Source organism: Ahaetulla prasina, chromosome 1 (genome assembly GCF_028640845.1).
Source record: "Ahaetulla prasina isolate Xishuangbanna chromosome 1, ASM2864084v1, whole genome shotgun sequence".
NCBI classification, from domain to species: Eukaryota; Metazoa; Chordata; class Lepidosauria; order Squamata; family Colubridae; genus Ahaetulla; species Ahaetulla prasina.
Window position 1 is genome coordinate 81795856 of NC_080539.1, and position 18177 is coordinate 81814032.

Consider the following 18177-nt stretch of genomic DNA (forward strand, 5'->3'; position numbering starts at 1 on the left):
CAGGCTCCAGCTCAACCCCTCCAAGACTGAGTGGCTGTGGGTCCCGGCATCCCGGTACAGTCAACTTACGCCATCGCTGACTGTGGAGGGGGGGGAAATACTGACCCCCAGGGGAAGGGTGCGCAACTTAGGCGTTCTCCTGGATGATCGGCTGTCCTTATAAGAACACTTGACGGCCATCGCCAGGGGAGCATTTTATCAGGTTCACCTGATTCGCCAGTTGCGCCCCTTCCTTGATCGGGACTCCTTACACACGGTCACTCATGCCCTCGTCACTTCCCGCCTGGACTATTGCAATGCTCTCTACATGGGGCTCCCCTTGAAGAGCACCAGGAGGCTCCAGCTACTCCAGAATGCGGCCGCGCGGGTGATAGAGGGGGCACCGCGTTGCTCCCATATAACACCCATCCTGCGTGGCCTGCACTGGCTGCCGGTAGCCTTCCGGGTGCAATTCAAGGTACTGGTTACCACCTTTAAAGCGCTCCATGGCTTAGGACCGGGGTATTTGCGAGACCACCTTCTGCCACCGATTGCCTCCCAACGACCTGTGCCATAGAATGGGCCTCCTCAGGGTGCCGTCGACCAAACAATGTAGGTTGGCGGCCCCCAGGGGGAGGGCCTTCTCTGTGGCGGCACCAGCTCTATGGAACGAGCTACCTCCGGGGTTACGCCAACTCCCCAACCTCCGGGCCTTCAAACGTGAACTGAAGACTTTATTATTTCACCGAGCAGGATTAGCCTAAGAACGTATTTTAGCGAAATTTTAATGGGTTTTAATCGGTCTTTGACCGTTTTAGTGATTCGGCCACTAAATATTTGCTTTTAATTGTTTTTAAATAGTGTTATTTATTATATTTATATTATAGTGGTATGTGTATTTTAATATTGGCTGTACACCGCCCTGAGTCCTTCGGGAGATGGTGCGGTATAGAAATGTAATTATAAATAAATAAATAAATAAATAAATAAAATAAAATAAAAAATATTACATTAAGCCATTAAGCTATGTGTAAAGGTAGACAATTTATTTTTAATCTATATGAATTCACATATTTATTCATAAAACAACTCTGTTAAATCCAGATCAATGGGGAGATATATATAGCTTTGGAAGGAAATTTAAAAATAAATATATTTTTATGCAAATTTCAGGGCAGTTAATAAAATATAGATTTGTTAATTATATGTGCATTCTCAGAATCTAAAGATAATGCATTAGAGGACTAATTTTGCAATTTTCTGAGCCAAGACTTGAACAAAGTAATTGAAAACCAGAAAATAATTATTGTTGTTTATAAAATATTTTAAGGGATGAAATATAAAGATAATTTATTATTGCCATGCATTACCATTTTTTAATCTACATAAAATCCACATAGTGTGAATGTTTCCTGCCAGTTATACTAACTGCATACATAAATGCATTCATGTAATAAGTATATTTCTTAGCGCTTGTTATTTTCAAAATAGAAATTCATACTGAAATATACCTAGGACAGCTATAGCCACTTCCACTTTTGCAATTTGTGTGTCCCTGATGTATCCAATCACTACTTATTCCTGATAAAATTAAAAGTGAAGCATATAAACAATGGAGCCTCAAAAAAGATAAAGACTCACTGTGTATTGATGACAAGTCTGTCCCATTGTCCCTTAATATCATCCTCTGAAGGCTGTTCTGTAATATATAGTCCATCAAATTCCAGTTTCCTTGCAACTTCTTTTTCCCGCTTAAATATTACCAATGGAACCTGGAAATAGAAGTACAAAAAGTTGTTTAATTCACTCGGACCAATTAGTTGTTAACCTTAATCTGGATGCTGAGAAAAATGCAAAGAACTGATAAACGTACATACTTCTCTAAAGTAAGTGCCATTGTCCCTGCCCTTTGGAACATCCCACACCACCACCCCTCAGAGGTGAGGCAGGCCCTGAATCTCTCCTGACGTACTTGGAACCCACAGAGGAACACTAAGCCATTGGGTTACTTAGAACCTTGCAAGCCCTTCTGCCTCTCTAACTGGAGTTTTAATTTCTCTGCTCTTGTTTTAATTGCCTCTTAATATAGTATTTATATACAGCTTTTATGTTTTACTTGCATTTTACTTAAGTCGCTTTGTGAGGGAGATAAATGTCTTCTGTATTTGATACAGAAGATACAGATATCAATCAATAAAATAATATGTACAAGGACTTTCTCCCAAAAAGATGATATAATCCAGTGAAGAGAGATGGCAAGGGTAAGGAAAGAGAAGAATTTTAACTGATTCTCCTTTCCCACTGCAATCTCCTATTTCATTTTACATACTACTTTAGAATGTCCTTTTCAGAAAATGTTTTAGAACATTTCTGGGAATTCTGGGAGTTGAAGTCCACAAGTCTTAAAGTTGCCAAGCTTGGAGACCCCTGTTTTAGAAGCTATAATGGACTACAGCAGGAAGGGACAATTACCAGTAATCATTGCTTCTTCTTGTCATTAACAGATATACAGCAGGTGCACAAAATTAACCGTGCATTTCTCTAGTATGTTCTTTCCAACAAAAAGAATGTCAGAATTCAGAATACAGAGTTTTGATTTATTTGTATTCACATTGTTGACATATTGTTACTTCTTCTGACAACAACCCAATAAAATAAAATACACACACATACACATGAGTTGTCAGAGAGAGGGAGACAAACATAAAAATAAGTACAAGGAAATTAATAGTCCAGTAAGCAGATGTGACATTCTTGTTTTCTTACTTTCAGACAGTAATACCCAATGATGCAGAAAAAGGAAATGACAGTGTGCAAAATCGCTAAAATGCGTAGTGTAGGTTCCATGTAGCCACTGCTTTCTTCAAGGACATAGTGTACTGTGATGATTCTATGAGAAGGACTTTCTAGGCTGTTTAGCTTCATTTTGTCAGCAGTATTAATTACTTGTACTTCCTTTTCTTCTGTCACTGAAGATGTAGATACCTGTGGAAGAACAATTTGACAGAAATATCACATTTCTACAAGCTACACACAAAGAAAAGGGCTAATGGGTGGAAACAGGACTATTCCAGAGGTAGATCATTGACATTTAACAGCAGGAAGCCTTGAACTGAGATTCTGCCAGATCTCATCCCTTCAATTTCCTTCTCTGCTGGCATTTCTTATTTTCATATGCTATTCAAATTTTACAAATACCCTCAACTTAAACCCATTCAGTTAGTGACCATCCGAAGTTACAACATCACTGAATAAAGTGACTTATGGCCGTTTTTCACCCTTACAACCATTTCAGCATTCCCATGGTCATGTGATCAAAATTCACCCGCTTGGCAACTGGCATGTATTATGATGATTACATAAATAGGGTCATGTGATTATCTTTTGTGACCTTCTGACAAGCAAAGTCAATGGGGAGCCAGATTCACTTTAGAACTATCTTACTAACTTAACAACTACAGCGATTCACTTAACAACTGAGGCAAGAAAGGTCATAAAATGAGGCAAAACTCAATTAAAAACTGCCTTGCTTAGCAACAGAAATTTTGGACTCAAATTGTGGTTGTAAGTCGAGGACTACCTATATTTTCAAATTCTATCTTTAAACAGTATTCACAGCTCTACAAAGCTTAAGTATTTTTAATAGTATTTTATCCTCCATCAGCATCCTCCACAACAGTAGACATAGATCTACTATTGCCTTATAAAATTATGGTATAGATTGCACTGGTGATATTATAAAACCTAGTAAAAGTCTGCTAGCCTATCATCTTGGAATACGGAGAAGTGATTCAGAATAAATTCAATCATCTTTAATGCACGTTTGTGCAGTAAATACATATGCTAAAAGTTGTCTACATAAGCAAGCCCTAAATTCAGGATATTATGTCAGAATTTTACACTACAACATAGCCTAAGACAGAAAACTATCTGATTATGAGTAAAGAGTTAAAAATCACTTAGTATTTTTATATGTTAATTTCACATTAGAATGATAAAGTTTAAAGTATGAAGGATTTACCTTGTAGAACAAAAGAATGAAATTAATGGCAAATGCAACAAATAAAGCCAGCATCCTCATATTGTAAAAATTCCGAGCAAAATAATTCTGAAAAAAATAATAATTTCAAATCAGTTTTAGGTAATAGTTAATATATAAAAATATATACAAACAAACTGAATTAGAAATCAGGAAACTGAGTTCTAGTCCATTCTTAGACACAAAAGCTGGTTGGGTGATTTTGGGTTAATCTCTCTATCTCAGCCAAACCCACCTCACAGTGAAGTTATGAAAAAAATAGGAGATAACATTATGAACTGTATATAACAAAGACAGGACATAAATCTAACAAATAAATATTCTTAATAGCTAGTTACGCTTAATATCTTTATCTTCTCTACATAACTTGCAGAATGCTATTCTAAATAATTACATAAGTTTTCCACTTCTAATTATTCACATAATTTATGACAATTAAAAGTACTTATCCAAATTATGTGTATTTAATGTTTAAAGAATTGTATCTGAATAGTGTGTATATTAAACAGTGCCGAACTATACTAAAATGCAAATAAGAAAGTAGAAACAAACAATATTTTCCCGTCTACACATTTCATATAGATGTTTGCAATGAGGGAGAAAATATCCAGAAATGGTTTTGCATTCCCTTCCCAAAGATTTTTTTGTGAAAATAATGTCTAGCTTTGGAATAGACATAGACATAAAAATGAATTAAGCTGCAAATATCAATATTTAAACAAATGTATACAAAATGATGTACTATAAGAAATTCTTGTCTATTTGAACTTTTAAACCCTTACAAGGACTTTCTGTTGATATGCAATAATTTTTTTCCAGAAGGCAGATTCTTGCAATTCTAGTTCACCATGCCTATGTTTGTGACGCTGCCTTGGTTTCTGCTTTCCCTTATCTTCTTTTGTTTTCTCTTCCTTTTCTCCATCTTCTCCCCTGTAGACACATATTTTCCAAAACAATAATATCAGTCACATTCCTCAATTAAAATTTAATATTTCAATGAGGAAAAAATTAACTGCACCATGGGAAGGAGAGGTATGCTAATAGTTGAACAAAGACTATGGAAAATGTATGATATAAAAAGAACTCAGAAAATCTAATAACAATAACCATTTTATAATAAAATTAAAATGGAAAAAATATTGTGTTAAAAAGTAAAAATATATTACAAAATAAGAGTGGTATAATTCTAGGTTACAAATTCCTATAAGGTGTTCTGCTTGATTCCTCAAGTACAATAAATGTAAAGTAAATGCATTTGTATGCAAACAAATTGTCAATTTATACTGCAATACAAAATTTAGAATGAATTCTCATGAACGTCCTTGGATGTTTTTCTCAATAGAGTCACAATCTTGATGAAACTATTAATTCCAAAAGGAATAGGACATACTCTGCTTTTTCATGTTCGAATTTAGTATCTTCTCTTCCATCTTTTTCATCTTCATTCATCTTCTGGTCCTTGAATAAATAAAAATAAACAAGAAGGAAACCATTATGACAATGATCCATTTTCAAATTATATGGGGGGAAAAAAGGGTATCGCTACTTCAAAACCTTTAAAAATACACATACCTTCTATGGCTCATGTAGAAAATAAGGCAACACATTTTCACTTGAAAATGATTCTTTCGTTTTAAAATTGAACCTAATTTTTAAACCCTCACAATCTTGAAAAAAAATTACCTAAAGATTATAACTCTTCTTAAAACAAAAAAACCTTTGTAGCTTTAATTAATTAAACCAGCTTTTAAAAACAGAAAAAAAGAGAGTTAAACAAGACAGATAAATAAAAACAGTATTTGTACCTGTACTTTTTCTTGCACATCAGGTAAAGGGACTAAAGAAGGACTGCTCAACAAATCACTCAAGCCTGCATTTGGATTATGTGGAATTAGTTTATACTGTCCTCCTTCTCTTTTTAAATCTAAGCCAAAAATATCTGAGAGGAGGTCAGTATCTTCAGATAGAGCCTTGAGATCAGTCAGGTCTTCTGCAGGCAAAGCAGCTTCGGCTGGCTTCCTTTCTACTTCCTCTCCATCACCACGGACCTCATCCTGAGTAGGGTCAGGCATGTTAGCTAAAAGTTCGGCTACTTTAATTTTCTTGGCTCCTTCAACCAGGCTTCCTCCGAGCAGCAAGCTATACATGATTTGAAAGAAGCCTCTGAAGACGCTCGATAAAAAATGCATGAAACCCATTAAAATGGTCCAGTAGGAAGAAAACAAAGCCATGACCATGTCCTTCATGGTCATTTTTTTCATCTTCTTCATTTGCTTCTTTATACTTTTCATGCTTAACATTTTCATCAGAGTCATTATGTTATGCCTGAGGGCTATTAATGCGGATGTGATGGTCACTAGAGAGAAGAATCCTATTCGGGGGTCTTGCTCTTCCAGCTTGTCATTTTCATTTTCTTCTTTATTCATAGACCGCTCGTTCAGATCTGATTCTGAGATCTGAGCAGCCAACTGCATTTCAAAGATGGTATCTTCACAAAAATTAACAAAAAGTTCCATTTTTTCTTTTTCCCCTCCTTCATTTACTACATCGAAAATAAACTGCCTCTTTGACTCTTTAACCTGAGGTTTCTCCCACTGCGTCCGACTTGATTCACTGATCTCAAAGTAAACTCGTTCAATGCGCTTTGCACTGCCCATTATTTCTATGCGTCCTAAAAATGGCTGGAAGTAGTTGAGAACACTGTCTGCCAATTCAAGGAAAGTTTGCAGTCGTGTATCATGGGGCATGTGCTCTGACAAGTTTGTCAGCAAAACAGCAACGTTGAAGCCAATGTCTTTAGCTGGCTCATGAAATCGTTTCACAAATTCCTCATAGTCCAAAGTTTCATTCTCATCTGTTTCAGCACAGGAGAGCAGAAACTCAGTTTCCGATTGAGTATAATGTTTGTGGCTCTCCATCGCTTTGTGGAAATCTCTCTTAGAAATAATGCCCTTACCATCCGGATCATATTCTTTGAATGCATCAGAGAAAGTTAAATCCTTCAGTTTTAGAAACATATCAAAAAACTTTAGGATCATTTCTACATTGTTGAACGATTCCACCAGCATGTCAACCATTTGCTTGCCGATTGTTCCATTCACAACATTACCTAAATGTGGAAAAGTGCATTAATAATCTTATTGACTGACTGACTGACTTTAAATTGTCTAAGTAACACAAAGAAATATTATAACATTGAAATTATATTACAAATCTGAGAACAACAATATTGTATTTCTAAATAATATTTAGAAACATTTAGTTAATATTTAGAATTGACCAAACTTGAAACAGCCTATGTTTTTATTTCAAGCTTAAAAAACAAAGTATTTTATAATTCCATTCCATTCCATTCCATTTCAACTACTGATGGTCCCATTGCTCTATTCTGAACTACAGAGCACATATCACACTTGATATCAGGAGCTGTTGGTGAGTGGAAGTGGTTATAGTGGTGGTTAGTTGAAATGCAGAGAAACAGGTAGAGATTACCCATCTTTCCGTATAAACTTTGTGGTTATAACTTTATACAAACATATCCTCACAAAGAAAATGCACAGGAAATGGAAAGGTATATCATGCTCCTATCAGCTTACTCAGCATCGGTTCCAAGGAATTGGAATTCCTTGTTTATGCTCATTATAATTTTTGTAGGTTGAGGGAGCACAGTTCAAAAAAAGGCAAACGGTTTGTGTGGACACTTACCCATTTGTGCATGCTCACCAACTACACTAACCAGATCCAATTTTTGGGCTGACAGAGGGAATTATGCCTTGAATACCCTGAAGGTTTCAGGGGTTGCATATGGTACACAGATTACAATTGGAGATAAGCTTTTATGAATGCAAGTATCACTATTCTTTTATGCCAAGAAAAACCTTTTAAAGAAATCTTTTCCCTCTGAAATGAAGGAAAACTTAGTTCGATCACTCAAGATCAGCATTAGCAAAGGGTCTAAACTGGTAGCCCGCTGGAGAATCAAAAGCATGGTAAATTAAGGGGATCCAAAATTGCGATCAGCACATTCCTGAGTATTCTACTTATCACCAGCAGAACGTTCACTAGATATAACCCAATTCCCTTCTGTCTATACAGTACTAAGGTTACAACAGTATGCACTGTAGATCTGACTATATAGTACTAGGGAATGCCATGCTATTATTTTGCAGATAGATCCGTCTGTCAGAGAGGAATTGTTTCACAGTATTTAACATCTTTCCCCACCCTTAATCAATCTCTAGAAAGATTAGAATGTGTTTCATTTTTATGTACCTCACTAAAATCAGAAAATGTTATCATTTTTTGATCGATTACCAGAGTTGGAATTTTTCCACAGTAATTTATACAAGTTGGCAGGCTGCATACTCTCTCAGCCAACTTGCTGATATTAATCATGTGTTTGCACTTCATTCACTGACACTACAGTAGGCAGGAAAGTGTAACCTCTTTCTTCCCTCTTGCAATCCTAATAAATGTGGATTTTTAAGATCTATTTTGCACTAGGAATAAACATCCCATAGGTGTAATTTGAAAAATAACTTAATAAAATGTGTTTAAAATTATAATTTGAAAGTTACCTTCCAACATAGATAGCAGCATGACCACCATATCTTTCTGAAGGTCCATTAATTCTTTCAGTAATTCAATTTGACTAGAATCCTGTTAATATAAATATAAGATTCCCAGAAGTCTTTTTTATGCTGCAAGGAGATAAAATCTTATTCCTGCCTTGCCATAACTTAAAAGAAAAGAAGAGGACAGGGATTTTCAAACATTCCTTTAGGAATAATTCATGTTAAATTATTTACATTCATTTCTTCAAAGAGTCTACATCTTGAATCACCCACAGAACAAAAATTCTTCTCAAAAAAGTGACAAATATCCAGAAGTCTGCCAGCTTTAGTCCCAATAAAGCCTATCTTTGCCACTTTCTGAATCCTTCCAGGAGTTCTAATTTTTATAGTTCTGCAGTTGTGAATTCATTAGGTTATATATTTCTCCCACTAACATCTACCAACCTAGAATTAAGGAGAAATTTCCTAACAGTGAGAACAATTAACCAATCGAACGGCTTGCCTTCAAAATCTGTGGGTGCTCCAGCACTGGAGGTTTTTAAGAAGAGACTGGGCACTTCCACTTGTCTGGAATGGTATAGGGTCTCCTGCTTATGGACTAGGGTTGGACTAGGAGACCTTCACGGTCCCTTCCATCTCTGCTATTCTTTATTTCTCTTAACTTTTTAAGCGCTGTCCCTACTAGAAACAAGTATTGAATTACTTGTTCTTCTCCTTTGGTATAAATCAAATTTCATTACCCATAGCATAATACCCATAGCATAATCGAGTTGCCCAATCTGTTTTAACAATCAGCTCCAAAGAGAGTACTAATTCATGGTGTTCTGATATTACTGAGAGGCAATTAACTGAACAAGCATTCATTACATTTTCTTTAATTGAACCGGTATACCCAATTGCATTAAAAATCATTCTGTACCTGAGAAAGCTTCATCTGCATGTGGGCAAAGACATGAAGAAAACCAACCACAGCATCCCAAAGCCTGCTGTGTGCAAGACTCTGTTGATTACCTGTACAGGGACCCTGAAAAAAAAATACACAACAACCTCAAGGAATAAAGAGTCTACACCAGAAAAGACACTAGGAATATAATGTAATGAATTATTATTGTGAATATGAATCTAATGTAAATTTATCCTCAGCCAGTGAACAGTTATTGCAAAGCAGTAATCGAGCCAAATACTAATATGCTATACAACATTTACACAAAAGTTGTTTTTCATTGATTATGTATTTCTAAATTCAAATCAAGGCCATATGGCTATTCTGTGAAAGTCAGCCTTTCTAATCTCCTCAACAGGAAGGACAACTTCAATTTGGCATTTACCCAACCAAATAAAAGGCCATTATATTATACTGATGGATTCATTTACATGCGAAATATACATTTATATCTAGAGTCAGAAATAAGCATTACATTAAAGCAACTGTTTAATTTATGCAAGGGACAAAAAATTCCTGCAATCATTGTACTAATGATCTAATCAAAAATGTGTTATGGTCGATATATTTTTCTTCAAATATATAACTATACCATTTTTCTTATTCGGAGCAGAAGAAACAAAATGTTTACCTAATTTCGAATTAATCAAATATTTCTGATCTGATAATTTTATATGTGTCTCTTGCAAACATATCACATCATTTTTAAATTGTTTCAAATAATGGAATATTTTTCTTCTTTTCTGTGCTGAATTTAAACCATTAACATTCCATGTCAAAAATTTATTTGCCATCTCTGGCCTCTTGAAGCTTCTGAGCAATTAGCTGAAGACCCTCACTCTTCGGCTTGGCTCCTCCCACAGCTTCAGTAGTAGAATCCCGTTCCTGTCTTTGAAGTCGTTCCTCCATCTCCTTACGCCTAATAGCTCCCCTTGTCACTCTTTGTTCTTGAGATTGTTCTTGAGGTACTGATATCACAGGTGCAGTTTCAGCTTCCCCACTCTGTTTCTCTTGAAGACTTTTATCCACTGTTTCTACATCCACTTTCAATACATTAAAAAGAAAATCTTTTGCTTTCAATTCAGTATCAATTCGATATCTCCTGCCTTGAAAAAATACTGTTAAACCAATTGGAACCTCCCATCTATATTGAATCTGATGCTTCTTAAGCTCTTGTGTAAAAAACCTAAAATCCCTTCTAACATTTTAGCAGGGATCTCTTTCAAAACCAACACCTCCTGTTCTGCTATTTGCAATTTCTTTTGGTATGTAGCTTGCAAAATCTGATTTCTTATTGTAGAAGTTAAAAAATAAATTACAATATCTCTTGGGAGCTTTTTCTGCCTCGCTACCCAAGAATTAACCCTATATGCCTTATCAATTTGAAAATCAACTTCTCGAGGATCCATGCCTAACATTTCAGCTAAGGCTTCTGATATAACTTTTTTAAGATCTTCTTCCTTCCGGTCTTGAAGACCCCTAATTCTCAAAGCCTTCTCCAACGCTCTATATTGCAATACCACCACATGATCCTCATTTTTATCCACTTTATTTTGAAGCTCTCCAACTTTATTATCCAAATACTGATTTGCTTGACTAATTACTTCCACTTTATCCTCCATTACTTCCAAATTTTTTGCCAAACCTTGAAATTAATTAATTAAATTAATTAAATTAAATTAAATTAATTGAAACGGACATTCAAGGAAGATATATTGCTATTGAATTGATTTTAGAAGGAAAAAAGACACTTGTGATTGGCATATATGCACCTAATCAACAACAAGAAAAATTTTATAAACTGTTACATGAAAAATTGACTTTTTGGGACTATAAAACATTTATTATATTAGGGGATTGGAATGGTGTAATGGACACTAGAAGAGATAAAAGAACTCTTTCTAAGAAAATTCCTATGCATACAAAATTGCCTAAATCTTTTTTTGATTTGATGGAAGATTTTGAGTTGAAAGATATATGGAGAAGGCAGAATTTTGATGATAGAGATTATACTTATTTTTCGGACAGGCATCAATCTTTTTCACGTATTGATTTTATATTAATTACCAATGACTTGCTTTCTAGGGTTAGGAAAACAAAGATATTTCCAAGGTGTTTAACTGATCATAGTCCGGTATGGATGGAGTTGCAATATGAAGGTGGAAGAAGATCATGGAGAATAAATGAAAATTTGTTTAGATATGAGGATAATGTAAATCAATGTAAAAACAAATGAAAGAATTTTTGATTATAATTTGGGAAAGGAACTTCGATAGAAATGGTGTGGGACGAGCAAGGCCTTTATGAGAGGAAATTTGATATATATTAATAGTAGACAGAGGAGAAAACTACAAAAACAGCGTAGGGATTTAGAAGAGGAAATTCAGAGGAAACAACAATTATTGGTATATAATCCACATGATTTAAAACTACTGAAGCGATAAAGATATTACAGAGTCAATTTAATATGTTAATGGCAGATCAGGTGGCAACCAATATACAATATGCTAAACATAATACTTTTGTAATGCCAATAAATCAGGAGGTGGTTGGCTTATATGTTAAGGAAAAGACAGAAAGCACGTACTATTGAAGGAATTGAATACAAGGGTAAAGTGCGATTTCAACAGGATAAAATTAAAAAAGCTTTCTTGGAATATTATACAAATTTATATGCCAGAGATACAATATTGAATATGGATATTGATAAATATTTGAAAGAATATAAGGTTAAAGGTTTAACTAATGAACAAAGGGAAGAGTTGAATCGGCCTATAACTTCTGAGGAAATTATTTTGGTAATAAAGCAATTAAAAATAGGGAAATCCCCAGGCACAGATGGACTTACAGCAATATATTATAAAAAGTTACAGGATGAGATAGTTGGTCCACTTATGGAGTTATTTAATCAGATACTGATGGGAGGAGGAGTACCACCATCATGGAGGACTACTTTTATTTCATTGATACCAAAAGAGGATCAGGATTGTACTAAGCCTGGGAATTATAGACCGATTTCACTCTTGAATAATGATTATAAGATTTTTGCAAAAATAATGGCAAATAGGTTAATGGAAATTGTACAACAAAGGATTTACACTGACCAGTCTGGTTTCATAAAAGGGAGACAAATGAGGAATAATGTTAGGCAGATAGTGAATTTATTGGAATATTTGGAAAAGAAAAATCAGATTCCAGCAGCGTTTATATTTTTGGATGCAGAGAAAGCTTTTGATCGTTTGCATTGGGAATTTTTATTTAAATTAACAGACAAAATGCAATTTGGAAATAGTTATATGAATACTTAGGGCAATTTATGGAGAGCAAACAGCTCAGATAATAATTAATGGTAGTTTGACAGATAGTTTTAAAATTGTGAAAGGAACAAGGCAGGGGTGTCCTTTATCACCTTTATTGTTTATTTTATCTTTGGAACCTTTATTGGATAAGATAAGAGAGTTAAGGGAGATAGAGGGTATTAGAATTAGAAGATATGAATATAAAGTTAGAGCATTTGCAGATGATTTGGTTGTTATGTTGACTCAGCCTATAAATTCGAGTGTATATTTGTTGGAAGTAATTAATCAATATGGAAGGGTCTCAGGGTTTAAAGTGAATCAAAATAAAACAAAAGTGTTAACCAAAAATATGATTAAGAACCAGAAAGAAAAACTAGAGGAAATAACAGGATTTGAAATTGTAAAAAAGGTTAAATATTTAGGAGTCTTTCTTACTTCATCAAATGGGAAATTGTATAAGAATAATTATGATGTGTTATGGGAAAAAATTCAGAAGGAAATGAATACTTGGAAAAATTACAATTATCTTTGTTAGGAGAATAGCAGCTATAAAATGAATGTTTTGCCTAAATTCTTGTTCTTGTTTCAGATGATACCAATAATTAAGAAAGATAAAAATTTGGATGAATGGCAGATTGGAATTAATAAATTTATATGGGAAGGGAAAAAAGCAAGAGTCAAAATGAAAATAATGCAAGATACACGGGAAGAGGAGGATTAAAATGCCTAATTTAAAACTGTATTATGAAGCAGTTGTTCTTTCGGTAATAAGTGATTGGTTTAATTTGACGGAGGAAAGGATTTTGAATATAGAAGGTTATGATTTATTATATGGCATGCATATTTATTGTATGATAAGAAAGTAGATAAAGCTTTTAAGAATCATGTGTTGAGAATTTCTCTTCATGTGTCTGGAAAAATATTATTATAAGTTAAATTATAAAATTCCTATATGGGTATGTCCTCGCACGCAGTAGAGAATATAAATATAGAACAGGAACAAGAAATGATTACTTATAAAGATCTTTTATACAATGGGGAAATTTACAACTAAAATCTTTGGATACATTAAAAGAAGAAGGGAGGAATTATACTTGGTTTCAATATGGACAGTTAAAGGCTAGATGGAAAGAAGATCAGAAAATTGGTATCATTCAAAATGAAGAAAATCTGGTTAAACAAATTAGAAATCAAACTCAGGGGCATATAAAGAGATTGTATACTGTGTTGATAGAAATAGATTCTGAAAGAGATTTAATAAAGGATTGTATGATAAAATGGGCACAGAATATTCAAGAACCAATAATGTTGGAAACATGGGAAAAATTTGTTAGAAATGTTAAATTTACGCAAGCGCAGAATTTAAGGAAAATTTTTATAAGATGTTTTATAGATGGCATTTAGATCCTAAGAAATTATCATGTATGTATCCAGATATGCAAGCGAAATGTTGGAGATGTAATTGTGATGATGCTACATATTTTCATGTATGGTGGACTTGTAAGAAAATTAAGTCTTTCTGGATAAGAATCTGGTGGATTATGCAGAATGTTCTGAAGAAGAAGATAAAGTTCCTACCGCAATTTTTCCTTTTGGGAATAACAACGGACTGTACAGTGATTGAGACTAAGTTGATTTTGAACTTAATAACAGCAGCACGACTGTTGATTGGACAATATTGGAAGAAAAAAGAATTACCCACAATAGAAGAATGGATATTGAAAGTTTCCAATTTGGCTGAGATGGCTAAAATCTCAGCCTTCTTGAAAGACAGTACTCAAGAAAAATATTTAAATGAATGGAAGAACTGGATTGATTATATTCAAAATAGATATCAGATTAAGAAATTTCGGATTGCTTTTGAATGAAGGATGTTATTTTTGATTTTAATGGAAGAAGTCAGGTTATGTGAGAGAGAAAGATTATAATTGTGTTAGATTTTAAAAAATTTAATGTATGACTGTTTTGTTTAAGGAACTATACCTTGTGTTTGCTCCGGGAAGTCTGGGGGGGGGAGGGGGGTTTAGGAGAGAGGGGGGGAGGGGGAAAAATTTAATTGTTGTAAAACTTTTTTAATAAAAAAAAAATGTGTTATGGTCAAAGACCAACACAAAGTGATCTAAGATTTCCAAATAAAATAGCACCGGTTTTAAATTTTGTGTTTTCCAAAATCGCTAAGTCTTAAAGAATGTCATAAAGCACACATGCACACACACAAATATACAGCATAAATATTAATAAAATAAAAGTTCACAATCCTCTTTGATTTTTAAAGATTTAAGCACCAGGGGGACAAATTGATTTTGTCCTTACTCTATTCAACATATCCATATAGCCATTATAATTTGTTTTAGATCTTTGGGAGTCAAAACCCTCTACCAGGAATGGAACTCTATATAATTAAATTGTATAAAGCTCATTGGCCTAAAAATTCAGTATTAATTTTAATGACTGTGTGTATCTGATGAGTCCCAACAAGGATGAAAGCAGTTGTAGTCTGCTTCCTCGTGGACTAATGCATAAAACCATAGGAATACATAGTGCAAATGATCACTCTAGAATGGTACACATAGAATGTTAGTATGAGTGACTGACCTAAAATAACAGATATCTCTCTCTCTCTCTAATCTGAGAGCTTAACCAAAGAAATGTATACTACTTAATAATTTGAAGAAATTCTAGCAGCTAGATAACTCACTTAATTTACTTAATTAGCACTCTTAAGTAATTTCAGTGAGTTATCTGCCTGATAGAATTACTTCAAACTGTTAAATGGTATACATGTTTTGATGCATTTTAATTAGAGATTACTTTCATATTGCTCACTTTGTGGAAATTAAGAGATCACCACTTGCGTACCAGAGCCTGTTCCTCTTCCTTTGTTGGTAAACATGTTATTCCCAATTTATTTATTAGATTCTTTTAGAAGTCAATGAGAGGGTCATGAAATGACATGGAAAAGCAATTTATTTACCTGAATATATTCTGTAAGAGTATTGAAGACCTGCTTTGCAACTTGAATAGCTTTAGAGAAATTACGTTGTCCTTGTTCATCGATAACTTCCTTTCCAGAATAATACCAATAGAAATCACTAATTGATTCCTAAAAATGGAAGAAGAAAAAGATAAAGCATATGGCCTCACTATTTATTCAAACAATATGAATCTGGCAAATTTGTTAAAGAAACTAATTGTTCATAAATTCTCCAAAACTGTGAGACAGATTAATACTACAAAAATATCCTATGTAAAGGTCCCATCAGCCTTAGAAATTCAAATAAGGTCCACATGAATCTTTGCATATAAGAATCATGAAAACTCAGATTGAAACTTCAACTTTAATTTTATTTTCCTTCTGTTACATTCTTTCCTCCTCTAGTGGAGAACACAGAAAGCAAAAAGGGGTAAGGGAAGGTGGGAACTAATGCTTATGAAAATTTTGTACAAACACGGGAGGAGACTGGATGACTGTTGGAAAGAATTTTGCAAAAGGGTATCACCTATGTGCCTAGGGCAATTAAACTTTTTTTTCCTTTTACTGCTTTCTTGTTCCCATATTTCTAGTATATTTTACAAGAATAAAGGACAGGAAGTAGGCATTATCAATCTTACTTTTTGATATAAAAATATTCCAACATGGAAAAATATACATAACAGTGTTACAAATTAGCAAAATATAATAATAGTTTAAATGTTAGTGTGTGTGTGCGCGCACATGCGCTGGGTTCTTCATTTTTTTCTATTTTTACTTTTTTGATCCAATTTCAAATTCGTGTTGTTAAGGAATAATTGTAACAAAAATTTAAATCATGTTTATGTACAGTTTTCCTAATATGAGCATTCTTGCTTTGTAGAGGCAAACTCACTTAGAAAATTTAGAAAAATATGGATGCTTATATATTGCATAACTATTCTCAATTAAGTTTGAGAATTATTAATTAAAATGTGAAACTGAATAATTTTCTCTGCATTAAAACTTCAAAACCTAATTAACACCCATACAATTATTTTGATTATTGCAAAAATAATGTAAACTTTAGTGAAACCTTACAGTGAGTGATATTTTACCTGAACTCTCAATAAATAATCCACAGTTGATATGATAATGTTGACAGTTGTATTATTACCAGTCTGAGTTCTCAAGTAATTCTGAAAACCTTGGGAAATAGAATGAGATGGAGTTAACATTTGTCCTAATCTCGAACTTTCTGAAAATTATCTATATCATAACATGCTTCCTTGTATGTATTTAAATTTTTCAATATATTAATTACAATCTACCAAACCTATTATTTGGTTTACAAAATTAAGCTTCCTTCATTATTTTGGTATTTTAGAGCATTGGATGCAATAGGAGGAGGAGGAGGAGAACAAACCTGAATTATGACCTTCGCAAAGCAACTGAAGGAATCGGAAGAGGTCACAGGTAAATTCATCATCCTGCATCACCTTTTCCCCTGTGGAAAAGTCAATTCCAATAAGTATCACAACAAGATGCCAAGTAACATTAGACCATCACATGTAGCACTTGTTGTTTAAAAATTATAGACATAATTGCATTGGTAACATTTTCTTAGAATCAGTTCCATAGTGTTCTTATTTGGAAGTAGGTATGTTCATTCATTATGCGGAAAAAAAAGTAAAATTTGAAAACATATCTCCCAAAAATGTAGCAGCGTGGGCTCGGCAACATTTTATCTCTCATCTGAATTTTGAATTTGTGAACATGTAATATTGGGAACCTAATGTTTGGTAAGATGCAAGTAAAATGAGTTACTTAAATAAGGATGTAATCTATAGATAGATACTGGATTAAGCAACAGCCATTGTAATTGAACTAAATTAAGCTTATTGAAAATTTGCTCAGTTCTAAAATGCTTATTCAGGAGAAAGTTACTGAAGCCAGTGAAATAAAGTGATATATCTCTAATATTAAGTTTCTATTCATGAAAAATAAGAATGTAATCCTGAATTCTTTAGGATTGCTTATTTCTCTATTTTGAAAAGGATAGAGTGCTCATAGTCACTCATGCCTTAGTCATCTCCTGAATGGATTACTGAAACCAATTCTACACGAAACTGCCCTTGAAAAGTATTCAGAAACTTCAGCTGGTATAAAATATGACAGCACAAGCAATTACAGGTGCTGATTGTTCACCATGTGTGGCATTTCTACTCCATGACCTGCAATGGCTACCATTATGTTTCTCTGTACAATTCAAAAGTTTCTCTGCAGAAAAGACCGTTAAAGGCCTTCATGGCTTGGGGCTGGGTTACATAAGGATCATACAGTATCTGGTGTCTATCCGTTCTGTTAGATCTGCAGAAGAGGCATATAGCCTT

The 18177-nt window shown here is 33.9% G+C and overlaps 1 protein-coding gene across 1 annotated transcript in view; it reads right to left on the minus strand.

The window, feature by feature from the left end:
* Nucleotides 1-18177, minus strand: part of RYR2 (ryanodine receptor 2) — a 231018-nt gene that overhangs the window by 17487 nt on the left and 195354 nt on the right. Inside the window, exons 81-91 of the mRNA XM_058171339.1 lie at nt 17211-17291; nt 16903-16991; nt 15809-15937; nt 9512-9616; nt 8596-8677; nt 5824-7127; nt 5409-5476; nt 4801-4948; nt 4001-4087; nt 2746-2964; nt 1621-1751 (exon numbers count right to left, since the gene is read on the minus strand). Of these exons, the coding sequence (XP_058027322.1) occupies nt 1621-1751; nt 2746-2964; nt 4001-4087; nt 4801-4948; nt 5409-5476; nt 5824-7127; nt 8596-8677; nt 9512-9616; nt 15809-15937; nt 16903-16991; nt 17211-17291 (2443 nt within the window). The remainder of the gene's footprint in view (nt 1-1620; nt 1752-2745; nt 2965-4000; nt 4088-4800; nt 4949-5408; nt 5477-5823; nt 7128-8595; nt 8678-9511; nt 9617-15808; nt 15938-16902; nt 16992-17210; nt 17292-18177) is intronic.